At 36.6% G+C, this 27,230-nt stretch overlaps 1 protein-coding gene and 1 long non-coding RNA gene across 2 annotated transcripts; one reads left to right on the top strand and one right to left on the bottom strand.

Annotated features, from left to right (window-relative positions):
• Window positions 1–232: 232 nt before the first annotated feature.
• On the bottom strand, window positions 233–12,802 carry LOC119782369. The gene is made up of 3 exons (XR_005280662.1): window positions 12,690–12,802; window positions 718–795; window positions 233–645 (listed from the first exon to the last, which is right to left on the bottom strand). It is a non-coding gene; the product is annotated as an uncharacterized LOC119782369 (long non-coding RNA).
• On the top strand, window positions 4,987–22,640 carry LOC119782353 (GTPase IMAP family member 8-like). The gene is made up of 7 exons (XM_038283297.1): window positions 4,987–5,100; window positions 9,986–10,021; window positions 10,219–10,272; window positions 10,788–10,838; window positions 12,714–13,349; window positions 13,448–13,489; window positions 18,673–22,640. Exons 2-7 carry the CDS (start codon window positions 10,006–10,008, stop codon window positions 21,426–21,428), a joined length of 3,555 nt encoding a protein of 1,184 aa, XP_038139225.1. The 5' UTR covers window positions 4,987–5,100; window positions 9,986–10,005; the 3' UTR covers window positions 21,429–22,640.
• The last annotated feature ends 4,590 nt before the right edge of the window (window positions 22,641–27,230 follow it).

The following is a 27,230-nucleotide window of genomic DNA, read 5'->3' as shown; positions in this document are numbered from 1 at the left end:
CAGGTCATATCTGGCAAACCAGACCTAGACCAGTGGGGGCCCGTCATTCATTGAAGCATGTGGGCCAGATTTTAACTGCCATCTTTGGCCCAGATCAGTTTTATATTTTGTTAGTGATAATGTCATTACAAATTACAGTATAAGAAATGTTTTTTCTTTTATACAAGCTTTGCATTTCTAGAAGAAATAATAATATAAATATCAACAAAGTTAGCCAAAAAAAGCAAGAGCACAACAAAAGTTTGTCAAAACACCAGGACAATATCAAAACAGGATTTTTCGCTGTCCGTTTTGCTGATCATTTGGTTCCTTTTCATTCTTTCCTGTCTCCCACTGTTGAAATTTGGAGTGTTTTGCAGCCGTTTGTTGTGCTGACATCAAGTAGATGACACGTCAGTCAATTGCACCTCACAGCCAATCAAACAGTTTATTTTATGTGTAAACTAAAATTTTTCAGGTTTTTTTTTAACATTGGACAAAACAGTTTGAATCTTTGGCAAGAATACTGCATATTTTCTCAGAACACCAATGTAGTATTTAGTTAATACAGACAGTTGGATTATTCAAAAAGCATTCATTAAGACAGCAGGCTGACGGACTGCAGATCTGCAGTAGCAGCGGCTAGGGTGTCTGAGACAGGAAACTCTGGAGAGAGGAAACACAGGTTGGTGACCATGTAAATCTAACAGGGGAAAATTATGAACGTGAGTCACTAACCTGGTTTACAAGTTCAGTCCATCCCCTGAGAACGAAGTAGGATCCAGCCAGTGCACTTCCCACAAGATGCTGTGTCCACTGTGTCCCAGCCCCAGAGAACAAGCAAGCGTCCCAAGCCAAGTCAGTCAAACAGGCCAGAACAGGAGATCCAGGAGTGCAAAGACAGTTCAGGCAAACCGTCAGACAGGAACAGTGACAAGATTTACAATGACAACTACAGGAAATAGGAAGCTTCTATGTGTGCATTTCCCATGAGCAGCTTTGAAATTCTGTTGCTGCTTCAGATGTTATAGTGCCAATTAATGGCCATTATTAGCAGTTAAGTAATTGATTTTTTCCAACGGAATTAATTAATCTATGTGTAATCTTTAAATAATTTCACTAGAACATGTACTGTAAAAAGAAAGAAAACAAAAAAATATCTCTCTGGGTACAATGCAGGTTTGGACTGGGAACGATTTTTGGCCCTGGCACTTTTTCAGCTCCTTGAGTTATTTAGTGTCACAGGTACATGTAGGAGCTTCGGCCAGAGAGTAAGTGTTGGGGCTGGTATGATTTAAGGAGGCCCTCGCACTCTGAAATTAGGACCGGCCCACTGGGCAAATGCCCGGTATCACAGATTACCAATCTGAGCCTGGTGCAAAGTCACTACTGCGACTCTCCTCCATAGCGCATGTGTGCAATAGTGCACATCCATTGCACACATGCGCCACCGTGTGCAAAATATTGAACAGTTGGAAGATAGGCCCCTACAGACAGTGTGTCTTCTGAGTTTAGGGATGGTTGGCTCAGGCTTCTAGACATTGTTTATAAAAGGTTATGTAACCAAGATAATTTGTTTCCATTTTTGTTGAATTCAGTTTAATTTTTTTTTATTTTAAAGATTTATCTAAAAATAAAATCCTCTTCTCCTTAATTTCTTTACCACTAAAAAAGCCAAACAAGATCATTTTGTTCTCACTTGGTTTTATGTCAGCTTTCTAAATTGACAGCTGCAGCTTATAAGGTTGACGAGTGGCAGCCCAGGTAGGAGATGCTGTCTGACGCTGACAGACTTCTAGCCGATCATATGCCTTTAACAAGTGTGTACAATGCTGTCTTCCACTCATATGCCTTTCGACTTTTAGATTCATCATTGTGGATTAAAACCTTCATCAGGTCACAAGGTTTGACAGGTGGGAACTGGTGAGCTAGCATGCTATCCCTAGCCTCCCAGCAATTGTTAGGGCTCGGTCAGTGTAAACAGATCTAAAATGTTTACTCACCTGGATTTAAGCACTTAAACCCAAAGTATTTTGAATTGTAAAGCACTATCACTGTATGCTTAACTGAAACTATGAGTACTCACATGAGTTTAATATATAAACTTATTTCACTGCTGTGATATTTTGAAGCACAAAAACTGAAGATTGATCAATCAGGCCTGTTTTATAAAGGCCAGGTTTCCATTTCAGAATTCTATTCCAGGATCCCGTTAGACCCATATAACCACCAAAGGAAATGGCACTTTCTACGTCCTAACTAGAAGTGGTTGAATTCCTTGGATAAAGGAACACACCCTGGACTTCATGAATTGTCATGACTGATTTGTCTGTAAATATTGTAAATATTGATATATATCCCTAATTTCACACCATTCTGTTGTCTGTGTGTTTATACAAAGTTAGCATTTCCTCCAGCAGTTGAACTTAAGAATTCTTTCTGCTTTAATTTGTTTATTTCTTCAATCATGCTAATATTCATATAAGTAATAGAGGTTACAGTTGCAACACAAAAGCCAGTATTGAGGTCTGTAGGTTCATAAACACTGTAGAAGGAATATAAACAAAGAAAAAGCACATTGCCATAAGGACAACAGCATCATGTAATACTGCAATCATCAGAAACTGCATACTTTAATCCTGGGTTTACTTTAAATGGCTATTCTTTGCATTCTTGAACATTTAAGGTGTTAATGTTGGTCATTGATGATCCTAACAAAAAATAAGCTTACTTCTTACATGAGGAGTGAGATTTAAATGTGATCTCTTGTTTCTTTACTGACATCTTCTGGCATATGAAAGAAACTACACTCAAATAAAAACAATATGTCATTGATCATTTTAACATGAACAGATACAGCAGTGTAACTGATACACCTAGTTTTTCCACAATCTTTTTATGTTTAATTACATGGTATTATCTTTTTAAATAATTCATTACCTATTAAAGGTTGATCTTATTCTCTCACCCAAACATATTGGAGTTTTTAGACTTTATCGTTAAACTATGTGTTATTTCGACAGGAGCAGAAGGCCAGATGCATGTTCATCATAACTTTCCCTGAAGATCAGAGATCTCCTGGTCATGTTTACCCTTGCAGTGAACTGACCTGGTAAAATGCATTATAATGGAGTGGCTGAGTAGATCTAACACAGCCTCTTAACGATTAAAAATGCGTAAAATGCCACCACAAATTATGTAAGCCAAAGCATGTTGTTTATGAAAGCATACGCTATTTAGATCAACTCAGGCGGGGGTGCAAAGTTAATATACGGATAGTTTATTGAGACCAAGAGCTAGCTTTGGGTTCTCACATAAAGGTCTATGTTTCTTGTGTAAAAGTTGGTCCCTCTCGTTCGCTGCTAATTAGGTGCACAGATCACTGCTTGTCTAGATTTTTTGCTAATTTCACACCATACAGTCTGCCTAAATTCAGATCTTCAGGGATAAAAGAGCCCTAGAGGAACAGAATATATATCAATATCGATTATGAAAAAGTTTTGGAGCAGTTGTTCAGTGGTGATACTTGCTTTCGTTCCCATGCACAGACATAATAGGCTTAAGTCACAAATAGTGACTATATTGTAGCTTAAATCAGTAGTAGGCAAACATTTATGACAAGTTTTTACCTGTCAAAAAATAAATAACTTACCTTTTATTGCTCTTTTCCTAATACTTATACTTGCCAACAATATGTGAAAGATGTTGCCATGTATTGTGACCATATCTTAACCCTAAAATGCCAATTATAGGCTTTCTGAAATGTTTTGCATCTGACACCTTTTGCATGATTTAATGGTAAAAACTTTACTCAAAATCCTATTGTACACAATCAGATATAGCTGATAACAGCCAGTAGAAGACTACACAAAAAATAACCTTGACTTATCGCATAGTAATAAATTATTAGTATCAAAAATGTATTTCTGTTTTTTCATTTTACATATTTTTTTAAAAGGGCAAATAAAGAATTCAACCAAAAAAAAAAGTAATTTTCTGTTTTGTTTTATTCTTGGATCAGGCTTTAAAGGGTTAAACTATAAGAAATTACTACATTTAACCAAATTATTTCTGGCAAGTACCTCCTCGATTCAATTAAAAGTGATATCTCTTATTTCATGAATATTATTTAAATATAAACAATATCAGCCTTCAAGTAGTGACAGGATGTATTTCAGTAAAAAATCAGGACATTAATTATACAATCAAATTAAAAAGAGGAAGAAACAATCTGATTACTTTTCGTTTCCGCATGGTCAGAATTTATGATATAAGTTGTCATATCATCTGACCAGTTATGTTTATTATGTCAGTGCATGTAAATGAAAACTAAGGGTCAATACAAAAAACAGTGCTGCTATATTTTATTAACAATAATAATATTGTGTGAGATTTCATTTTAGCCACATGATTATATACAAGTCACTTTTTCAACAAATGAGACACTGTCACTGGTTTTCCAGACATTTCTCGCTTCTTTTTCTCCTCTCTCTTTGACCAGGCTGACCCAGATGGTGTAGAAAATGCATTCAATCCAACGATCAAAACATACAGTGGTCACAAAATATAGAATAAACCAGCACTTTTAATTCCAATAATATTTCATTATGGGTTTTGCATTTTTGTTGCCGCTTTTGCAGTCGACCTGACACTTCTGGGCCATCATAGTAATTAATATTTCACTGTAAGATTTATCTTTACAGTGATGATTTTTGTCTTCTTGTTCAGCAGATGAAGGAGCTGCATCAATCATATCTGTATGATCTGGTTGAAACTTTTCTGCTCATTTTTATTAATGATAAACAGAGAATAACTCATAATCAGTTACTCTCAGCAGGCCTGTTTGTTTGTGAGCAGCGCAAATAAAACTATGAAAAATAATAAATAAATATTATTCCTGTTGATATACTGATAGTAGGCTGGGCAAGGGGAGGAGGGGCAGTCACATTTCCTCAAAGAAACTTCTGCTTTGACTCTGGTTTAATTGCAGAAGTAGTAAGATTTACCGGTTAGAAAAATTACACAACCAGCAACATTAATTCAGCGTCTGACAAACAGAATTTTACACTAATACTTGAACAGATGATGAACTGATATTGAAAAAGCATCTTTTCAGCACAGGTAAGGTTCTTTTCACATTTTTTTTAATGGCTAACATATTTATATTTTCTGTCACCCTTAACCTGACACACTGCAGAAACACTCGAAATAAATCGTGTTCATTTTCAGAAACTATGAAATGACAGAATTTTACCGCGTAAGTAGCTCGCACAGCACCCAGTTTTATTTGAAAGCTTCAAAACGTTTTGCTTCTCTGATAGGATCATGTTTTCTTTACTTTAACACCAAAGTGCTGCATTCAAAGCAGAAAATTCAGCGTCTTTTTCAAAAGCGAAAGTCAAGGAGCAAAACTAGATTTTTTTAGGTCACGCTAACACCGTGTATTACGGTAGTAGTGCTGGCTTGGGTCTTTCAAAATAAAATCAGAATATTTATTGAATGGGATTAGAAAACATCAGTCTTGCTTCTCTTTTCTCTCTCTCTCTCTCTCTCTCTCTATATATATATATATATATATATATATATATATATATATATATATATATATATATATATATATATATAATAAAAAAAAATATATATATATATAATAAAAAAAAAAATATATATATATATATATATATTTAAAAGCCCTACATGCAGCATATTTGACATACTAAATTTACACTGATTCAATGTAAAATAAATATAGCTAAATTAAGTTATCCTATGTTATATTGTATTTTTTTCCCTCTTTCTTATTGAAAATATCTTTGAGTCTTTAGATGCCGTCAATAACTAATGTGAACAAATATCAAAACGGGAAATTGATAATAAAGATGTGAATAAGGATGCTTGTGGACTAAGATTTATTAAAAAAACAATAAGTACAGTAGCCTAAGTGTACTAAACTAAAAGTCAAATTGAATTTAATTTAAATGTAGATAAATCCAGTGTTAATTGAGAGAAACAGGTTGACACTCTTTTCTTTTGCCTTGAAGCTGCTGCATATTTCTTGATAAAACTTAAAATGACCCATCACTACTATAACTTGTTTCAAGTGAATACTTTGTATCGCGGTGAAAATTTGATCCATTAGATTATTTCTTTTATCTAAAATCCCCTTGAGACAAACATTTTAAAGTTACAGAGCTTCAGCTAAAGTCCACGTGGCTTATCAGCATTCAGACATTTTGTCACAGTAAATGTGGAAAGAAAGACTATTCTACATTTACCAAAGTGTTTTCACATCCTCTTTTAAGTGCAAAAACACAGACTGTAGTGGTCTGTGAAGTCTTAGGGACTTGAATGATGAAAAACATAATTCCTTACTGTTACTGTTGTTAAAGAAGCAGTGACATTATTCTAAATTACATATTCCAAATACAAGACAGAGCATTAAAAACTAATAAATATATAAAAAATATATAAAGGTGTGTAAAGTTCTTGTTTGGAAATACAATTACTGAAATTTCTTCAAGTTTTTTAGTGATATAAACATTTGCAAGCTGTTATACTTTTAAGCATCTGTCAGCTTATACATGCGGATATACACTATGCATATATGTATGCAGACAAACCCTAATATAAAATGTTCAATGAGATTCCTGCCAATTAAGCCCGGTCCTTTGAAGACCTCTAAAACAATTATGGCTGGAAGTGATAAGCTTTCAGTCCTGCTCTCCCCTCAGCATAACTGAGGTGTAACCCTGTGGGTTCTACCAGCGTAACCCTGATAGCCTGAGACAAACACCTATGAAGTCTAAACATTTTATTTTTTAACATAATTTATTCTGATATGCATATTATGTTTCAGAGGAAATCAGAAATCTTAGAAAATCTAAATTAATATGACATCTTTTTTATTTTCATTTTTAATGGGAGATGTCAGCAAACCGGACATTCCATCAGCATTTAGTGTTTAAATTATATTTTTTTTAAGTTGAAAAAGCTACGACGGAGTATTAGGGCCACACATGAAGAGAAAAAATATTTTTGCCATGACGAGATTAAACTCGACATGTCGACTTTAAAGTCGCCCTGTTGACTTTAAACTCGCCATTTCGAGAATAAAGTTGAAATGACTGACATGTTCTCAAATTCAGAACTGCGAGCCTGGGTAAGCATAGGGAAAGACGTTACATTATTATTGGTAGGCCACCGCTTCCTGTGATGATTATACAGTTGCAGCACGTCAAAGACTACCTTCACTCTTAAAACGCAGACTGCAGCTGTGGAGCGCGGTTGCTCTTTTCTCCAAACTTTGTAATGTCGAGATTAAAGTTGCCACGATATATCAACTTTATTCTCGAAATGGCGAGTTTAAAGTCGACAGGGCGAGTTTAAAGTTGACACGTGGAGATTAAACTCAACATGACATTTCAACTTTATTCTCGAAATGTTGAGTTTAATCTCGTCATGGCAAAAATATTTTTTCTCTTCATGTGTGGCCCTAATACTCCGTCGTAAAAAGCAAAGCGTACAGCCCTTGTCTGGGAGGACATTTCTGAAAGCTGAGCTAAAGTCCAAAAATAGCACCATAATAAAAGTGTTAGGATGCTGAAGCTAAGTCAAGCTTGGAGTCGATTGAGCTTTTGTATTGAAAGCATGATAATGTTAAGTCTATGGGGAGCTATAGTGTCAGTGAAAAAGACATTTTTAAATGTTAAATTTCAACTTTAACATGTAAATCATGCAATTTCAATCCAATTTGAAGCACATAGTCTAATTTTACATTTTAAATGGAATAATTAAAGCAGAATTGTAAATTGTATTTATTAATCTGTTTTTACCTCCTTAATTTTGAAAATGTAATGTATGTAAATGAAGATTTAAATACCAAATTCATAAATCTGATTATAAATACCTTTCCTAATCACGCACTTAAAGTTGTTATTCCTGATTCAATTTCCATTTTCTTAAACTTAAATTTTCAAATCCTTTTTGAAATTGCATTTTCTTTTTGCATTACTTCTAATTGACCTTTTCTGTGACCCTTCTGCTCCTTGAGCTCACGAAAAACACAATTAAACCAATCACAGCTGCTATTCGCTTATAAACAGCCTTCTAAGTGGTAAGACAGCCAGTTGGATTGTAACACTAGTAGGAGGCGCTGTGCAGCCTCCATACTGTGCAAGCACCAAAAACTTTTAAGGACACAAATTCAATGTATAATATACCCAAAACCAATAAAGGAAATTACAATTTTCCAATTTTCTCATTTCTAAATGAAAAACTGAAAACAGAGCCGATTTGTCTTTGTAAAACATTAGCTTCATTGATGGAACATGAAACATCAAAGGTTGTATGTAGACGGTTTAATAGTTAGTAATATAGGAGCATAATATATTTTATGAAGATTGTGATTTTCTAGCAAAACATTTAAGTCTTAATGAATAATAAATTATTCCACTTTGCTTTATTTTTGTGCACAGGAATAGCGTTAGGCAACACAGTAGACCTATTGAACCCACCTGTGCAGAAACAGGACGTAGGATTCGTATGTATTTGTGTTGCTTTTAGTTAACAGCAGGGGTTATGTTTGAAGCTTGTTTTTAAACAGGCTTTAGGTATTACAAGGACAAATATAAGTGACGGGTCTGCAGAGCTATTGCTCATGCATATGTACAAAATCACTAAGTTCTGCGTGTCAAAATCATTGCCTCTTTCAAAAGTGCTACTTAATCCAATTTGTGCTTAAAAAAAAAAAAAAGAGCACCTTGTGCATAATAGATCTGAAAGACCATAGTGGAGACTTCTAACACCTTCGCTTGTGCAGCATTTAAGCCATATCTAAGTCTTAAATGATTTAATTTTCATTCTTATTTTAAACTACATTTGAATTTACCTCTTCCAAGATATCTCCATCTCCCTATGACCCTGTATCCTTTTGCACGGACGTCCTGCAATTTGACATGCTGCAACCCTTGACACGTGCAAACCCCTCTTTTATAGAAGCATTTCATTTATGTTTGCGCCTGCAGTCATTTGCGCCTTTTAATAAATGACCCACAAACAATCTGAAGTAAGGGTGTGCAAAATAATCGTCATGAAGATGCATCGCAATTTTAACTTTTGTGATCTACTGCATCGATTCTTGAAGGCAAGAATCGATTATAAAAAAAAAAAAAAAAAAAAATGAACAAATAAAATACATTAATGGTTGGCGCACATCATCCAAATCAAGTGGAATACAACTTCCAGTCCAGCAGATGTCGCTGTGGATGTGTTGACGCCCGTTGCTTTGTGTCACAAGCATGTCCGGCCGCGGGATACTGAGACGAGTCATTCGTAAACAAAATAATACATTTCAAGTCAGATGCTTGGATGCATTCTGGCTTTAAAAACAAAGAAGGAAAAAATGAAATTGATATGATGCACGTAATTTGCAAAAGGACCACTGAGGCCATGTAAATGTACTGATTATCCCTATTTTGTTATTTTAAGTTTTGTGAATCCTAAGATCTTTTTGTCAGTGTGTCCACGCCAGTAATAGTAATATTTGTGTCCAGTATTTGTTTTCATGGCAACACCTTCAAAAGTCGTTTCAATAAATACAGCTATGTATGAATTCAGTTGCTTTCAGTTATGTATCAATTGAAGACACTATCCAAATCATACACAGCCAGTCAGCCACTGGTAAGGGCTGGATCTTTTTCTTACAGTGTTCAGTGAAAATATCGCAATGCATCGCAATATTTCAAGTATCATGATGCATCGTGATAGAATCGCATCGCTGCATGTGAATCGTGATTTGAATCGATTAATGACTTCTTTGTCAATACCCACCCCTAATCTGAAGCCATTCTATCGACTAACCATCAATGGTTTGATAATATCCGAAGCAGTTGGGTCCAGCGGCTCCAGCAGAATATCCTCAGCATAGAACCAGCTTTTTGGATCAGCTTAGTACTTAAGCTTAATAATGTCAAATAAAAAAAACGTTTTCTAAACCTTTTCCTTTCAGATCAATCAAACCTGTACAATATGGCCTTTGCAGCGGGTAAGATTTTATTCATGCTATTCAAAATATATATAGTTTTGCATTTTGTGTTCAAATTGCAAAAATAATGAAAAGTGTATTTAGGCAGCAAGTTTTATAGCAGTTTGTTGAAATTGTATTGCTTTAATGTAATTAGTTTGGTCATACATTGCTAAACTTTTCTGTTTTCTGTTGTTATTTATTTATTTTTGTTGTAGATGGTGCCAGAACTCAGCTGCACTGCCAGAGCTCAGAGCAGATTCTACCAGACGGTGAGTTCAGCAACAGCTTAAAAGCATAATATATACTTAGACATTATATATGTTTCTATTTTTTACCTTTCAGCTTCTCCCTTGGTTTTATCAATGTTCAAATTTAGGAAGTTTGAAGTGTAACAAGATTTTATTTTGGACAATCAGGAGGTATGAGGAACCCCATGAGATGTGATAACAAATGCATCACTCAGATCAAGGTACAATAGAACGGAAAGTAATACCAAAGCCAAAGGTTAAATTTCTTTCTACTATGCTCAGCTCCTGCCAAAAACTTAGCTCTGCCCTGCTGCCTTCCTGGGTGGTGGAGACTGACAAAGCTAAGATACTGAGGGACTTCCAGATTTAAATAGATCAAATTGTTATGGCCAACCAACCGAGATTGTGATCATTCATAAGCAGCAGAGGACAGCGCACTGATCGTTGTATCCATCACAGATGATGGATACAAACGCTTTATAGACATAATTACAGTATATTGGTCTTGGTAATGAGTTGGTCTTTTTTCTTTACAGATGACCAGCCTATAAAACGAAGTCAAAGCTATGATTGGATACCACCTGAATGTAAGTTTATCTTATTTCAGTACCTCTCAAAGTGGTGTCAGTTTTCACTCATGATGTATAGATCTTTGTTTTGCTAAAACATTAATTGAAGCACATAAAGATCCTTGCTAATGTTTTCATTTACCTTCCCATTTCACCACCCAATCTCTTAGAGAATGGGGAATGAGAATCCTGGACAGCAGTTTTTAAGCCTTGCCTAAAATTGTTTGTTAAATTTTGGACAGCGGAGCAATTTTATTATAATTGTCAGTGTTGCAAAAACACATGCATCACAGAAGCTATCCTGCTTGTTTTTCTTATGTAAGCTTAACAAAAATATGAAAGCAACACTTTTGGTTTTGCTCCGATTTTCTATGTGAGCAACTCAAAGATCTAAAACTTTTCCACATACATACACAAATATTTTTCACAATTTCCCTCAAATATTGTTCACAAACCAGTCCTAATCTGTGAAAGTGAGCACGTCTCTTTGCTGAGATAATCCATCACACCTCGCAGGTGTCCCATCACGATGCTGATTAGACATGATGATTAGTGCACAGGTGTGCTAAGATTGCCTAAAATGAATATTTTTTTTAAGTAAAGTCCTTCAAGGTAAAAAAAATACAATTCAGAATGTTGGACTGCCACATACTAAACGCCCTCTGAAGGATTCTTCAAATATATGGAATGAAGCTGAGGATTTTTCTAGTCCAAACTATACTGCAATAAATTTAAATCTAAATAAGTGCATTTCTTCTTGAATTGAGGAGGGAAGATAAATTCATTTCAATTCAGTTTATTTCTATAGCACCAATTCACAACACGTTATTTCAAGGCACTTTACAGTTCAACCAGATCATCCAGTCAAATTGATTCAAAGTTTTCTCTCTAAGGAAAACCAGCTGACTGCATCGACTCATTGACTCTTCAGCAATCCCTCACACTAAGCATGCTTGTAGCGACAGTGGAGAGGAAAAAACCCTTTTTTGGCAACAAAGTAGGGCTCAAGTGGAGGCATCAACGTTCGCCTGGATCAGAGACTATCTACCAAACAGACCACAGTTTGTTAGATTAAAGGGTCATCTGTGAAATCAAGTAGTCAGCAGCACAGGAGCACCACAGGGGACGGTAGTCTCTCCATTCCTTTTCTCTCTATAAACCTCTGACTTCCAGAACAAGACAGACTCCCTACATATGCTAAAATACTCAGATGACTTTGCAGTCATTGGGTACATCAAAGATAGTCAATAAGCTGAGTTGGTGAACCACTTTGTAGTATGGTGTGGAAACCATATCTGATCCTTAATGTCAACAAAACAAGGGAAATTATTGCATATTTCAGAAGAAATATGAGCAAGTTGAACCCTATTTACATCATGGGAGAACAAGTGGGGATGATTGAGTTTAAGTATCTTGGTGTTTACCGGGACAACAAACTATACTGGAGACAGAAGTGAAGATGTCAACAAGAAGGGACAGAGCAGACTGTACTTTTTAAGGAAGCTTAGGGCCTTTGGTGTTTCTGGCAGGAAACTCTACTTTCTCTGCTCAACCTCAAATTTACAGCTTGAAAATTAAACAGCAAAGTTAAACTGAAACTTAACCGAGATCCCCAATTGAAGTTAGGCCTACATTTTTCTTGGTATTTTATATATTTTTTCAAAACCATTTATATACCCTTAAAGTCTTAACTTTTAATTATTTTAGCCAGTTTTTAGCTTAGTTCCTTTTTTTTTTTATTTTATTTTGTGATTAAAGTTACTTCCAGACCAACATCCACAAATTTTGCCTCAATACCGATTGATGGTTTTATCGCATTCACTTCAATATTCTTTAACATCACTTCTAATTCATTCGTTGTTCTCTTACCTTTCTTTTATCTTTTTGTTCCAGTGTCTGAGCTCAGGGTGATTCTGCTCGGAAGCTGCTGGTCCCAGAGGAGTTCAGTGGGAAACTTCATACTAGGAATTAACGCCTTTAAATATGAAGCTCACGTCTGTATTAGATTCAGTGGAGAAGTGGAAAACACGAAATTAGCTGTTATCAATACTCCAGATGTTCTGTTATCCACAGCAGACAAACTGACAGAGTTTATCACAGACTGTGTGCAGGCCTCTGCTCCTGGTCCTCATGTGTTTCTGTTGGTACTAAAACCTGAAGATTTCACAGACCAAGAAAAAAACAGGATCTACAGAATCCTAAAAGCTTTTAGTGATCAATCATTCAATCATTCGGTTCTAATGATATTGAAATCTGAACTGATGCAGCGTATCAAACCTTTTCAAGAGCAAATGAAAAATGCTCCAATTAAGGAACTGATCAGGAAATGTAGATATCGATACTTAAAGATGGAGGACATCGAACTGCCAGAGCTGCTGACTCGCTTTGGCCAAATCGTAAAAGAAAACGGTGGAGAATATGTGACTTACGAAGAGTTTAAAGATGCAGCAACCACTTTGGAAGATTCTCATCAGAGCCAGAAGGAAAAGGCAGCAATGGGTTCTATTGTAGCTGCTGTTCAAACTGCTCGTGAGTTGAGAAATAATTTTGAGAATGATTTCAAAAGAATTTGGAGACAAAGTTTTTATTTTATTAAATATTTTTAAAAATTACTGTCCTTTTTTAAGGTATTGGTGCTCGAGTACCCAGGATACATCAGTCATATGAAGGTGAGTAGATTTTTTAAAGAATCTGTGATTAAATGTGTATGATCACTTCTCCACACTCCAATTTGAGTCATTTCTATAGTGCCAATATACAACATGATTTCAAGACACTTTACAGACAGTTCAGTCCGATCGGTCAAGTCAAATCAGTTTAATATTTTCTAAGGGAAACCTGTTGATTGCATCCAGTCATTGACTTTGCAGGTTTCACTCTTGTGTGAATTAGCAATCCGTCACACAGAACATCTATTCAGTGAAGAGGAAAAAACTCAATTTTATCAGGAAGAAGCATCCAGCAGAACCGGGCTCAGTGTGAGCGGCCTTACAAAAGGAAAATAGAAGCAGTGATCTAGAAAATGGAAATAGAGTTAACTAGCCCTATAAATATACACTATATTGCCAAAAGTATTTGCTCACCTGCCTTGACTCACATATGAGCTTAAGTGACATCCCGTTCCTAATCCATAGGGTTCAATATGACGTCGGTCCACCCTTTGCAGCTAGAACAGCTTCAACTCTTCTGGGAAGGCTGTCCACAAGGTTTAGGAGTGTGTTTATGGGAATTTTTGACCATTCTTCCAGAAGCGCATTTGTGAGGTCGCACACTGATGTTGGACGAGAAGGCCTGGCTCTCAGTCTCCGCTCTAATTCATCCCAAAGGTGTTCTATCGGGTTGAGGTCAGGACTCTGTGCAGGCCAGTCAAGTTCATCCACACCAGACTCTGTCATCCATGTCTTTATGGACCTTGCTTTGTGCACTGGTGCACAGTCATGTTGGAAGAGGAAGGGGCCAGCTCCAAACTGTTCCCACAAAGTTGGGAGCATGGAATTGTCCAAAATGTCTTGGTATGCTGAAGCATTCAGAGTTCCTTTCACTGGAACTAAGGGGCCAAGCCCAGCTCCTGAAAAACAACCTCACACCATAATCCCCCCTCCACCAAACTTTACACTTGGCACAATGCAGTCAGACAAGTACCGTTCTCCTGGCAACCGCCAAACCCAGACCCGTCCATCAGATTGCCAGATGGAGAAGCGCGATTCGTCACTCCAGAGAACGCGTCTCCACTGCTCTAGAGTCCAGTGGCGGCGTGCTTTACACCACCGCATCCGACGCTTTGCATTGCACTTGGTGATGTATGGCTTGGATGCAGCTGCTCGACCATTGAAACCCATTCCATGAAGCTCTCTGCGCACTGTTCTTGAGCTAATCTGAAGGCCACATGAAGTTTGGAGGTCTGTAGTGATTGACTCTGCAGAAAGTTGGCGACCTCTTCGCACTATGCGCGTTAGCATCCGCTGACCCCGCTCCGTCAGTTTACGTGGCCTACCTCTTCGTGGCTGAGTTGCTGTCGTTCCCAAACACTTCCATTTTCTTATAATACAGCTGACAGTTGACTGTGGAATATTTAGGAGCGAGGAAATTTCACGACTGGATTTGTTGCACAGGTGGCATCCTATCACAGTTCCACGCTGGAATTCACTGAGCTCCTGAGAGCGACCCATTCTTTCACAAATGTTTGTAAAAACAGTCTGCATGCCTAGGTGCTTGAATTTATACACCTGTGGCCATGGAAGTGATTGGAACACCTGATTCCAATAATTTGGATGGGTGAGCAAATACTTTTGGCAATATAGTGTAGCTCAGGATAACCTGGGCCGCTCTAACTAAAAGCTTTAGCAAAAAAGAAGGTTTTACAGTAAGCCTAGCCTTAAATATAGACAGAATAAACAATGGTAGCTTGTTCCACATGAGAGGACCCTGAAAACTGAAAGATCTGCCTCCTCTGTAAATTAACAGATAAAAATACTTCACCAGTTATATTAACACTAATGCTTTTTTAACTCGGCAGAAAACAGAGCTCAGAGATATAAACCTACTTGTATCGGAGGAACATACATCTCTCCACAGAAATAACCTGTTTTTATCGACCTCAAAATCCATGGTGGACATGGAAAACAAATTAATCATTCTAAGATGCAAAACTAACGGACAAAAAACATACTAAATTATTCATAAAGAGACAGTGTTTAATCATTATTGCAGCTATTTGAATTCAAAACTGAATATACAGCAGTTGTATATATTGATATACTGTATACTGTAGTTCCAAGAACAGAGGACCGTCTCACAAAGCAGGTTTACTGAAAACTCGTAATTTTTTAAACCTGAAATCTGAATTTAATAATATTATAAATTATGCTTAGCCTCCAGGTGACTCAATTAGCTTAAATAATGCAAAATACCAGGCTTATGTTTAATGGAAAAAGAATTCTCATTTACATAAACTCTGTGTGTCTTAATTGTTTGGTTAAGCCTGCTATTCAGTAAAATAATTTACACAGGGTAGTAAGAAAATGTAGGCAACAGTAGTTTTGCTTCATACTACTCAAGTATAAACATATATATATGGGTAAATATGTGTATCTAAATATCTAAAGCTTACTCTAATGTTCCTTAGTAAAAGCAGCAACTTACTACTGACTTTTGGAATCAGATGATTGGTACTAATATCCATGTTATATTTCAATGTTTTAGTTGTTTTAGCTTAAACAGTTTGGGAACCGAATCCACAACAATGATTCATAAATGAAACAATTCTATTAGAATTGCACACAAAATCTGAATGGGCTTAACAAACATCTTGTTGATCAAATAGATCAGCTCATGCTAAGTGTAGGGTGTGGACATTATTGCAATATTGGGAAATAGAAAAGCACAAGTACCTTAAATTTGCTTGCAGATTTGGGGGAATTAATTGTTTGAAATTAAAAAAATTACAAAAATGAAATGGGGATTTTATTTATTTATTTCATACTCTGACCACCTGAATATTCTCACCTTAGCAAAAAAAAAGTGGGCCCCTGTGATGTTGCCAACATGGCACACTCAAAAAACGGTCAGATTCAGTTTAAAGCATAAATCTCTCTCTGTCTGTAGTCATGGATCTATCCAATAGGCAAAGGAAGAATTTATGAAGCACATATAAAACATCCAATTTTAAACACCTTAGGTGTTAATAGAACCATAGTTGTAGCAGACATAAATCGATCATAACTGGACAAAAAGAAAGCATTAAATAAAATTAGAAATGCAGAAATTATAAATAAGTAAGAAAGAATGACCAAACAGATCTGGCAAAAACATAATGCACAACGAAGGTTAAGTTCTGTTTCTATTTTTTTTGCACTTAAAAAAGTTTTTTTTTTTTTTACGCAATACGGTTTATTTAACAATAACATGCGTAACTGTCATCTACTGGAACAGTCTGCAACTAACTTCTCTTGAACGTCTCCATCACCGCAGCTTGATAACAAACACAACAACCTTTCCCACAGCAGGTATTACTACCTGTGGCTGTTATAATAGAGACATGGGAGAAAAGCTTGTCAGATAGTTTTAGCTTGCATCAAGTGTAGGCTACTGCTAACCCATAGCAAATTTTATGAAAGCTAAGCAACTGGAATTTATATTTTACTAGAAAATATTGTTTTTTTTTTCTTCTTCTTCCTCTATGATGGACGATCACAGACAACGGAGACTTAATTTAATCACCATAAGAAACGAAGAGAAGAGTACATAGCAACAAAAATAGAAGTTAAAGTCTAATCAAGGATTATAAAAAATTACTGATGAAATTATTGATAATAAAACAGAAGGTAGTCAAACCTTAAAATGATAATGTCTGGATGACACAGTCAAAACCAGTTTTAAACAAAGTTTGATTCTTGGTTGAAAGCAATTTATGGCTTCGGCAGTTTAGTTCCACATTTGCGGCGCATAAGAACTAAGTCCATATCTGGTTCTAGTTCTAGATTTTCAGAAAAGAATTGAGCCTGAAGAGATCTGGGTGGTTATACACTCACAAGCCAGCTATGGGTTTTGGAGTCATTCAATGATCTATAGACTAACAGAGGTTTTTCAAAGTCTATTCTCACAGGGAGGCAGTGGAAGAATTTATAATGGGCTGATGTGCTCAACATTCTTAGAGATAATGCTAGCAGCAGTACTCTGGATCAGTTGCAGCTGTCTGATCCAGGCAGAGCTAAGCAGAAACTGTTGCAGTGATCAATTATAGTAAAGATAAATTAATTAATTCCTTTTTCAGGATCCTGCAGGTACATAACCTGTCCAGTCAGTCTGACTTAAATGGGACGTAAGTCATGAGCAAAGGAAACATTTTTTTCACAAGTAGAATCCCGTTTCTCATTTCATCAATAATATGTTGAGAAGAAAAGAGATATTCACTGTCCCCACTTGTACATGGAGCTGAAAGGGCAAGGGAAGGAAAGCAAGTTATATTGCTTTTTCACTGCTATTGCTTTATCCTCTCCTCTTTAAGACCTGTGTTAGACTTTTCTGTGAGCAAATGATGATGCTAAAGGTCCACCCACAATTTACGAGGGGCAAAAAATTATTTCAGAAAGATCTATTTTTTGTAATTTCAAAAGCCTTGATTATCTGAAGCTTGTAGGTACAAGATTTTTGCCAAATAGTAAAGCGGTTCAGAAAACGTGCCTAGAAATTGCTCTTTTACAGCACCCAGTAGAGTAGCCATAGCTGTGCGCACGCCACTGTCTGTGTCAGCTGCTTTGCTCAACAAATGTTTTAGTGCCACAACAGATTGACTCACGTCTGTGGAAGTCGCAAAATGTCAGCTTATCTCACTGGTTAATTGTTCAAATGAGGTGAAAAGTGCTGTCATGTTAGTAATAACAAGCTATTCCGTAGTCTGCATTTACATTGGAACCTCTAGTTCTGCAGTAGCAGCAGTTGCTCTTTTTCAACAACATTTTGATCTTTATTGTTTTAAGGGCCTGGGAGAAAGGTACTGACAAAAGGGACATGAGTATTATTTGAGTTAAATCAGACATTATGGCAGGCAGCACTTTCATAAGAAAAGCTTTGGGTAAAACATCAAAACAGCAGGAGGAAGATAGTTTATTTGGTGAAATTGGGACATTTTTTGAAAACATGTTCTATTTAGTGACAAATTTGTTTCTGGACTTGATGTACAGATTATCTCTCTAATCTTTTGTGATCTTACTTCATCCTATGTTGACATGAGGTGAAGCAAGAGACTGTTTAGTAGGAGTAAGAGACCACTTTAATTTTAACTGTGGCCTATTGAGGGCTGGAGCAATATCTGCGTTTGTGTTATCTCATACTGTTCTCTATTCTATTATAGGACCTGGTTTCAGGATTGTGCTGTTGGGAAAAAGTGAGAAGAAAAAAACTAAGCTCTGTAACTTGATTATTGGAGAGCAGACATTTCCTCAACAGAAGCACAGTGTGGCCTACTGTGGAGAGTGGAATGGAAAACCACTAATAGTGGTAAAAACTCCTGACATTTTCAGTATGTCTAAGGAGAAACTCCAAGAAGTAAATAACTGCGTGAGACTCTGTTATCCTGGACCAAATGTTCTGCTGCTGCTGGTGAAACCTTCAGAATTTCCTGAGCAAGACAGACAAACACTGATGTCCATCCTGCGTTTGTTTGGTCATGATGCCTTCAAATATTCAATGGTCATCTTAACGAATGGCGGTGAAAAAAATAGCTCTGTTAAGAAGCTCCTTGAAAGGGTTCAAGGAAGATGCTACAACATGAGTTATAACACTGACTGCAGTCAGTTGATGATGCAGGTTGAGACAGTTGTCCATGAGAACAAAGGGGCATATCTGACCTTTAGGGAAGAGACCAGCAGGCCACAAGATGAAAAGATGAAACCTCCACTAAACCTGGTTCTCTTTGGAAGGAGAGGATCTGGGAAGACCTCAGCAGCCAAGGCCATTCTAGGTCAGAAAAATCTTCATTCAGTCTCCAGCTCATCAGAGTGTGTCAGAAACCAGGGAGAGGTTTGTGGACGTTGGGTTTCTGTGGTGGAACTGCCTGCCTTGTGTGGAAAAGCTCAGCAGGAAGTGATGGAGGAATCGTTCAGCTGTATCTCCCTCTGTGATCCTGAGGGTGTCCACGCCTTCATCCTGGTCCTACCTGTGGGTCCCCTCACTGATGAAGACAAGGGAGAGTTACAGACCATCCAGGACACATTCGGCTCTAGAGTCAATGACTTCACCATGATCCTGTTCACTGTGGACTCAGATCCTACAGCTCCGCAAGTGGTTAACTTCATAAAGGAGAAGAAGGACATCCAGGAGCTCATTCAGAGGTGTAGTGGGGTTTATGTTATCCTCAACACCAAAAGTAGTCAGCAGATCCCAGAACTGTTGGATAGAGTAGAAAATCAGAGAAACGTCATGCCCAAAGTCTTTATAAAGGATATGTTCACCAGAGCTCAGATGGAGAAGGTTGTTGGACAGGAACATATTAATCATGAGCTTAAAGCTGAGCTGGACAAGGTCAAGAAAGAGAATGCTAAGCAAACAGATCATAGAGATCTGAGCAAGGAGTGTTTTAGGATGGTGTTAATTGGTAAAACTGGTAGTGGAAAGAGTGCAACAGGAAACACAATTTTGGGTGAAAAACGTTTTAAATCTAAAGCTAGTGGAAAGTCAGTCACTAAGTTTTGTGAGAAAGCAAGTGGAGAAGTTGATGGTCGGCCAGTTGTTGTTGTTGATACACCTGGTTTGTTTGACACGACTCTGTCTAACAGTGAAGTTGAACAGGAACTGGTGCATTGTATTAGCATGTTGGCTCCTGGACCTCATGTGATCCTGCTGGTCCTGCAGATTGGACGGTTCACTAATGAAGAAAAAGAAACTGTGGATCTGATTAAGAAATACTTTGGCAAGAATTCCCAACAATTCATCATTGTTACATTTACCAGAAAAGATGAATTAAAGGAACAAACATTTGAGAGTTACATCGAAGATGACTGTGATGACTTTGTCAAAAAACTTATCCGCGACTGTGGGGGAAGATACCATGTATTTAACAATAATGTTAAAAACGATCGCTCTCAGGTCAGGGAGCTGCTGATGAAGGTTGAATCAGTGGTGAATGAAAATGGTGGGGGTTGTTACACCAACCAAATGTTCCAGGAAGCTGAGATTGCAATAAAAAAGGAGGTGGAGAGAATCCTGAAAGAGAAGGAAGAAGAGATGGAAAGACAGAAAAAACAGCTGGAACAAAAACATCAAGAAAAAATACAAGCAATGCAAAAAAAAATGGAAGAACAAAGAGCAGAAATGGAATCAGAGAGAAAACTGAGAGAAAAACAGCTTAAAGAAATGGTTGAAAATATAGCTAAGGAACAAGAACAGAGAAGAAAAGAACAAGAAATAAGAGAAGAGGAGGACAACCAAAAGAAAAGGCAAGAGCAATTTAAGCAACATGAATGGGAAGAAAAACTTCGAGATCTTGAGAAGATCATAAAATCAGAAGAGCAGAAAAAGGAAAATACTGACCGAGAGCTGGAGAAGAGTAGAGAAGGCATACGAAAGGAAAGGGAAAACTGGGAGAGGGAAAGAAAAGAATGGTGGGAAAAAAGATATCAGGAAAATGAGCAGATACGTCAGCAGGAGCAAGAAAAACTGGCAAAACTTCAAGAGGAATATGAGAAAGAAAGAGAGAAGGATCGAATAAAAAGCAAAGTAGAAGACCGCATCAGAAAAGAGCAAGAAGAGAAGGAGAGAAAAGAATTAGAGGAAATTTACAGCCAAAAACTGGTCGCTATGAAAACTAAATATGAAGAAGAAGCAAGAAAAAAAGCTGAAGAATTCAATGAGTTCAGACAGAAATACACCAAGGATTTCACAGCTCTAGTGGAAAAACACATGGAGGAAATACAAGAGCTGAAACAAAAACTTAAAAGAAAAATGGAAGAGGCAGAGAACAGCCACAGTAAAGAATACAATCAGTTAGGGGAACTGTTTCAGTACAAAGAAAAATATCTGAAAGAAGAAATAGAGAATTTAAGGAGAAAACATGATCAAGAAATACAAGATTTGAAAAGGAATTACCAAAAGATATGTGTTATCCTCTGAGACAAATTAATTAAATCCAAATTAACGGCATCAGAGCTAAGGATATATTCATACCTGATATGTTTGATCAATACAGATATTTTCCCCCAGAGATAATTTCTCTCCTTCACACTTCATGCCTCTTTGGACTTAAAAAAAAATATAAACCATAAACTGCTCTGAAATCATACCTTATGTGCTATTTGTTGCTAGCAAAGCTTGGCCCTGCATGTTATGAGTCAGGGACACAGCATAACCCCCAATCCTTACACTAACCTTAACCCATGCGGAGAACAGCCTCTTTTTAGGCATATAACACTAATTCTCTCACCTTAACAGTTGCAGTTCAAGATTACATTTACAAGGGTGGGAGCAGTGTTTTTTCAAGGGGGCATAGAACAAAAGAATAACAAGGGCAGAGCAAAAAGGAATAAATAGGGTAAAAACATGGCATTTAAGTTTTAAAGTAAGCCACAAAGCCAAGGTTGCAGCCTCCTGATCTAACAGATGAAATCTGCGTCAGTACGACTGAAGCTTAAAGCTAACCGCAATTTTGAAATAATTGCTCGATAAAATTGGAAAGGAGAAATATTAAAATTGGTCCAAGGGGAAATCATTTACGGCCTGTTCTCTCAGTACATATCACAATAAATATATGGATTATTACACTACAAAATAGATCTAAAAAGATCACATTTTCTCAAAATAAGTATATTTAGTCTTAATATGAACAGGTTATTATGACAATCTGCCAAAGCAATGCTCTTTGCTCTTAAATATAAGATAAATATAATGCACTATAAGTAAATTTTTACATTCTTAATTTAATTGTAAATCATTCTATTCCAATGGAAAATTGTCTAACTTACCTGCTTAGATCAAGAGAAAATGCACTTATTTTAAGAACATCTACTTAAATATATTAACATTTTTATTTAGTGCATTCATTCAGGGCAATAACATGTTCTCCATTTCAGAAATAAGATTAAACATTTAGATACCTCCACTTAATGAGTACCTCATTAAGTGGAGGTATCATTCTTCAAATAGCTCAGATATTTTCAGAGTATAGATGCTTCATAGAAGACTTCCATGATAGTTTTCGTATAATTTCAGGTCTTTGTCGTGACCGCCCCTACCCCCCAAAATAATTTTTTCTCCAGGGGAAACAAAATTATGAAAGTGATGCTTTTGTGTTAAAGCTATTTAAAAAAGGATAGCATGAAATCAAAACTAGCAAAAAAAACCCATTCTTCGTCAAATATTCTGATTATATTTAATCATTTAGAGCTAAAATCACCTGATGAAATAATCAACATTAATTTAACACAGATCAGTGTTAAGATTGGTCTTTTCATTCTCATCATTATAAAAATCCACTGAAGAACAATTTATTCAGATTGTTTTTAATTTATTTTTATTGTATAATGTTGCATGTTAATGTTTATTAAATTCTTTTTGTTGTACTCTTTTTTCGTGTTATTTTTACAGCTGTCTCATTGTGATGAGCCTAATGGATTTTATTATGTGAAAAGTGCTGCATAAATAAAGGTTTTCTTGTAACTTCTATTAGGCAAAAAAGGAGAATAGCAGAAGGTAAATGGTGGTGCTAGGTGTAGGTTGAAGGAAAAGTATAATTTTTGGCCTGTCATTCCTACAGAAAAGTAAAATAATTTTCAAGTTTTTCAAAGTTGTTTTTAACATTTCCATGTTTTTGTCTGGTATACAACTGCTTGAATTGTCTACTGCATGAATGGTGTTACAAAAATAAACCTTTGAAGTGAAAAAGCAGATTGCAATAAATGTTGATCAATGAGACATAGCTCATTGATGATGATAATGATGAGTCACTTTCATCTATGGAGATAATCCAAACTAAAATGGCAAGGAAAGAATCATCTTGACATCTTGAGTTACTTAAAAGCTAAAAGTTAATCTTGTTGGAAATGGTAGCACAGATGATGGTAAACAGGAAAAAGGGATATAAACAAAGGCTTTAAACAAGCTTAGAAAGGAGAAAGGACACTTTCATCCAGTTCAAGTAACCAAAGCACTTGAAAAGGAAATAGGGATGATTTAATTCACTAAACTTTAGTAATATAAGAAATGTATTCTCAGCAGCAAGTAAGAAGCAGCAAGAAATTATATTAAAAATTAAAGACTATGGGCCGGATCTATCAAAGGTTTGCGTGTATTAAAACGTGAGCTATTTCACTGCGCACGGTAAAAAATGTACAAACTGATCAATCAACAGCGTGCTAAAAGGATTTGGTCTTTAAAACATGCTAAATAGCGCCTCTTATCCATTTAGTACTTTTTCTGCAATGAATATGCAATATGGGGCGTTTACACGCAAAAGTGAGTCTTGTGGGAGGAGAACATGTAAATATATTAATTTAGCACTCGCAAAGTGATTTATTAAACCTGAAAGCAATTTTGCTAACGGTATCTGACTATATTTAACACGTTTCAAAAGAAGGTGCAAATGGTCTGTATGCGTAATTGCGCACACATGGCAGTAGTTATTGTCGCAAGAAGGAGACGTCGAAATGAAGCAAGGAGACGCAGAGAACGCATTTTTTCACTCCGTGTGAATATTTTTGGAATGAATGAGGAAACGATCTTCAAAACATATCGTTTATCCAGCATTGCCATTTTGGAGCTGTGGGGGGAACTCCGAATGGATTTGGAGCCAGCCACAAGGAGGACCCATGCAATACCAGATATCACAAAACTCATTGCAACATTGGATCTCCCAATCTAGTTTTTCAGAAGTGCTGTCTGACGTTCTAAATGCCATGTCGCCCTGACGCCCTAACGAAGAACCCCGACCTCCCCCCTGCGCCTGTGGAGCAACATGCCAATGCTGCGGGGATGCATACTCGCAGTAATCTCATCCACAGTCACTTCTTTTGAGCCATTTGGTATGTTCATTTTTCTACAGGCCAACACAAAACACCAGTTTTTTTTTTTTTTTTTACTGCAGTGAAGTAGAAATTCAGCCACATACCACCTTAGGGAATAAAGGTTGCCAAAGTTTTTTCTTTATATATATATATATATATATATATATATATATATATATATATATATATATATATATATATATATATATATATATATATTTTTTTTTTTTTTTTTTTTTTTTTTTTGTTGGGGGTCACTGTAAGATTTAAATTTCTTAATGCACTAGTTTGTACAAACTACAAACTACTTTGCCACAAACCACAAAACGCGCAAAACCATCATTTAAATAGGGCGTCTCCAACAGTTTTGCACCTGCCACCAGTTACGCAATCACTCTTGTTAAATCACCCGCAAATCATGGTTCAGCCCCTTGTGCAAAATTCCAGTTTGCGAGCGCAAATTACTGCATGCAAAATTGGATCCGGCCCTTTGATGGTAGAAAGATTAACGTACAAAAACCAGTAAAGGCAGCTGTTAGAGGCACAATCTCAGATGTCCTTTTGGAAATGTCCAAGGAAGGTTTAAAGAAATAAGAGGTGAGAAAGTTGTAGAGACTAAGAGATTTCAAACAATAATTTTCATCATGATCACTGAGTCTTGGACCTCAATCCTGGCATCTGGGTTCCTGCTCCTGTAGGTATAAATGGAAATGAAGGATAAGAGCCTGAAGGTTCTTCTCTGTATCTAAGCTGTCCCTAGAACTGCACATTTCTGGACTGAGATTGTTAGGTTTATTAAATGATGATTATTAAATTAATGTGTGTTCATATGAAACATTGTAGAAATGAGATGCTCCACTCCTGTCTCATGATTCAGTCAGGAGACCACACTGCCTTGTGATTCAGTAAAGAGGGGAGCATCCTGTCTTTATGAACTGATCAATTTTTCTGTGGGAGCATCCTCTGTGGGAGCATCTGTTAATAAAATGCTCTGAAGAGGAGGTCCGGTGGGAGACAGTGTGTTTGAGTTTGGGTTGCAACTGTCTCTCCTTCTGCAGAAGCAGTATGAAAATACATTACTGTGTATTCCAGTTCTTCTTTTAAAAACCTACATTTTTGAACCCAACATTTTTGGTGCCGAAACCTAGGAGTCAAGATCCAATTGTCCAGGACCGTGTGGGACCAAGGCTGTCCTGCTGAATAAACATCCAGTGCGTAGAATACCCTAGGTGTTTGTACTGGATTAAATTCTTTAAAATTGGTTAAGGTCAAACTAAAGTCAAGGATTATTTAAAATCTACGATCAGAAGTTTGTAGAAGCGCAGGATCCAACAAAAAAATAAACACTTGAATATTTGGTTTAAAAAAAATATGGGTTTGAGGGACGCCTCTATTCCAAAATAATAAAATAATAGAACTAAAGAATAAAATAACTAAAGAGACCAGGGAGATAAAATAATAAAAAAGGATGGGTTCAGGAAAGAGTAAAGAGAAGATCATAAGTGGTATGGAAAGTTTGTGTCAGATTGACAGTGGAACGGTGACTGCAGCATTGATCCAACTGACAGCCTTCCTAATGCACGTGCAGGGTCTCCAAAACTATTAGGTTCGGAACCAAAAAATTAAAAATAAATAACCCACTAGAAAATTATTTTTGTCATGCAAGCTACATACAGGGGGGGGGGGGGGGGGATTAGAGGGGTTAAATAAGTGGATTGAGCAAGCTAAAACATAGGAAAAGCTATGAAGTGTAGTTTGGACCATGACTGGGCTTAAGTGAGGGGCTGGTGGTCACAGGGGAAAAACAATTGGTCACTGAAGAAGAGGGATTCACAGTGGAAGCTGATTTTGAGTTAAGCCCAGACTGTCCAGTTAATTTATTAGGCAGAGATTTGTTAAGGGAATTGCAATTAGTGCTGGTGCCTACAGACAATGGGAGCTAGAAGCAACTGACACACATGTGATACATTCAGGCTCATTCCCAAAAACATTTTACTCCCTGGATCTAACCACCCAGGGGAAAAGATGAACCACAGGAGGGTTTATATAAATTTGTATGTGGATGGGTCAGCTTCCGGAAAGAAATTAGTTGGTTTTGCAAATGTAGATGATAAAAAAATGTCAAAAGGAATCAAGGATGCAGGGGCGGTCCTAGGAGCTGAGGGAGCTTTCAGCCCAGACCAGTAAAAGCAGACTAGGAAGAAAGAGTCCACAGGGCAGTTCTTCATCTGAGGTGTGACTAAGTGCTACAGCAAATAAGAATAGCCATTAAAATAGTAGATGTGTATGGAGCATGGGGGATATTAAATGCATTAAAATAAAAAACATGACTAGTTCTAGCAACTAATGGACAGGCAGTTAGACTTATATGTGATTCAGGAGCCTGTAATACTTGTCTTAAAGTTAATGTAAATGCTAAAACCATCTAAAAGGCTATTTTTTTTATAAAATCAGCAAATAATCAAACATCCTAGGATGTCAAGGGTAATAGAAATAGAAGACCTTCAAACAGGAAAAAGGTTGCAAGGTTTCATGTTTTTGTAGTAATATCACCAACTCACCCCATTAATCTGTTAAAGTGAGACTTGATGGAAAATTAGGCATTGCAATTTTTCCCATGCTGTAAAGGCTGTATGAATAATACATGTAATGGTGTTGCAACTAAATCCTTCTGTGTTTTATGCAACATGCTTAGCATTTCTGCTCCATGTCTATTTTTTCCAACTATGAAAACAGCCTTATAAAATTCTGTTCGATGTAATACCCCAGGTTCAAGATTCGGTATGTGTTAGAATAACTCAGCATTCTTTGCTATCACAATTTGATGAAAATGTTTTCAAAGATATTCCAAATGCTTTGTGGTCTACAGGAAGAATTGATGTAGGACTGTTGACAACTGTAGATTCAGTTAAAATAG

This window comes from Cyprinodon tularosa, unplaced genomic scaffold (assembly GCF_016077235.1).
Source record: "Cyprinodon tularosa strain WSP-4 unplaced genomic scaffold, ASM1607723v1 ctg192, whole genome shotgun sequence".
Lineage (NCBI taxonomy): Eukaryota > Metazoa > Chordata > Actinopteri > Cyprinodontiformes > Cyprinodontidae > Cyprinodon > Cyprinodon tularosa.
The sequence above is the reverse complement of the archived record's forward strand: the minus strand, read 5'-3'. Positions and strand labels throughout refer to the sequence as shown.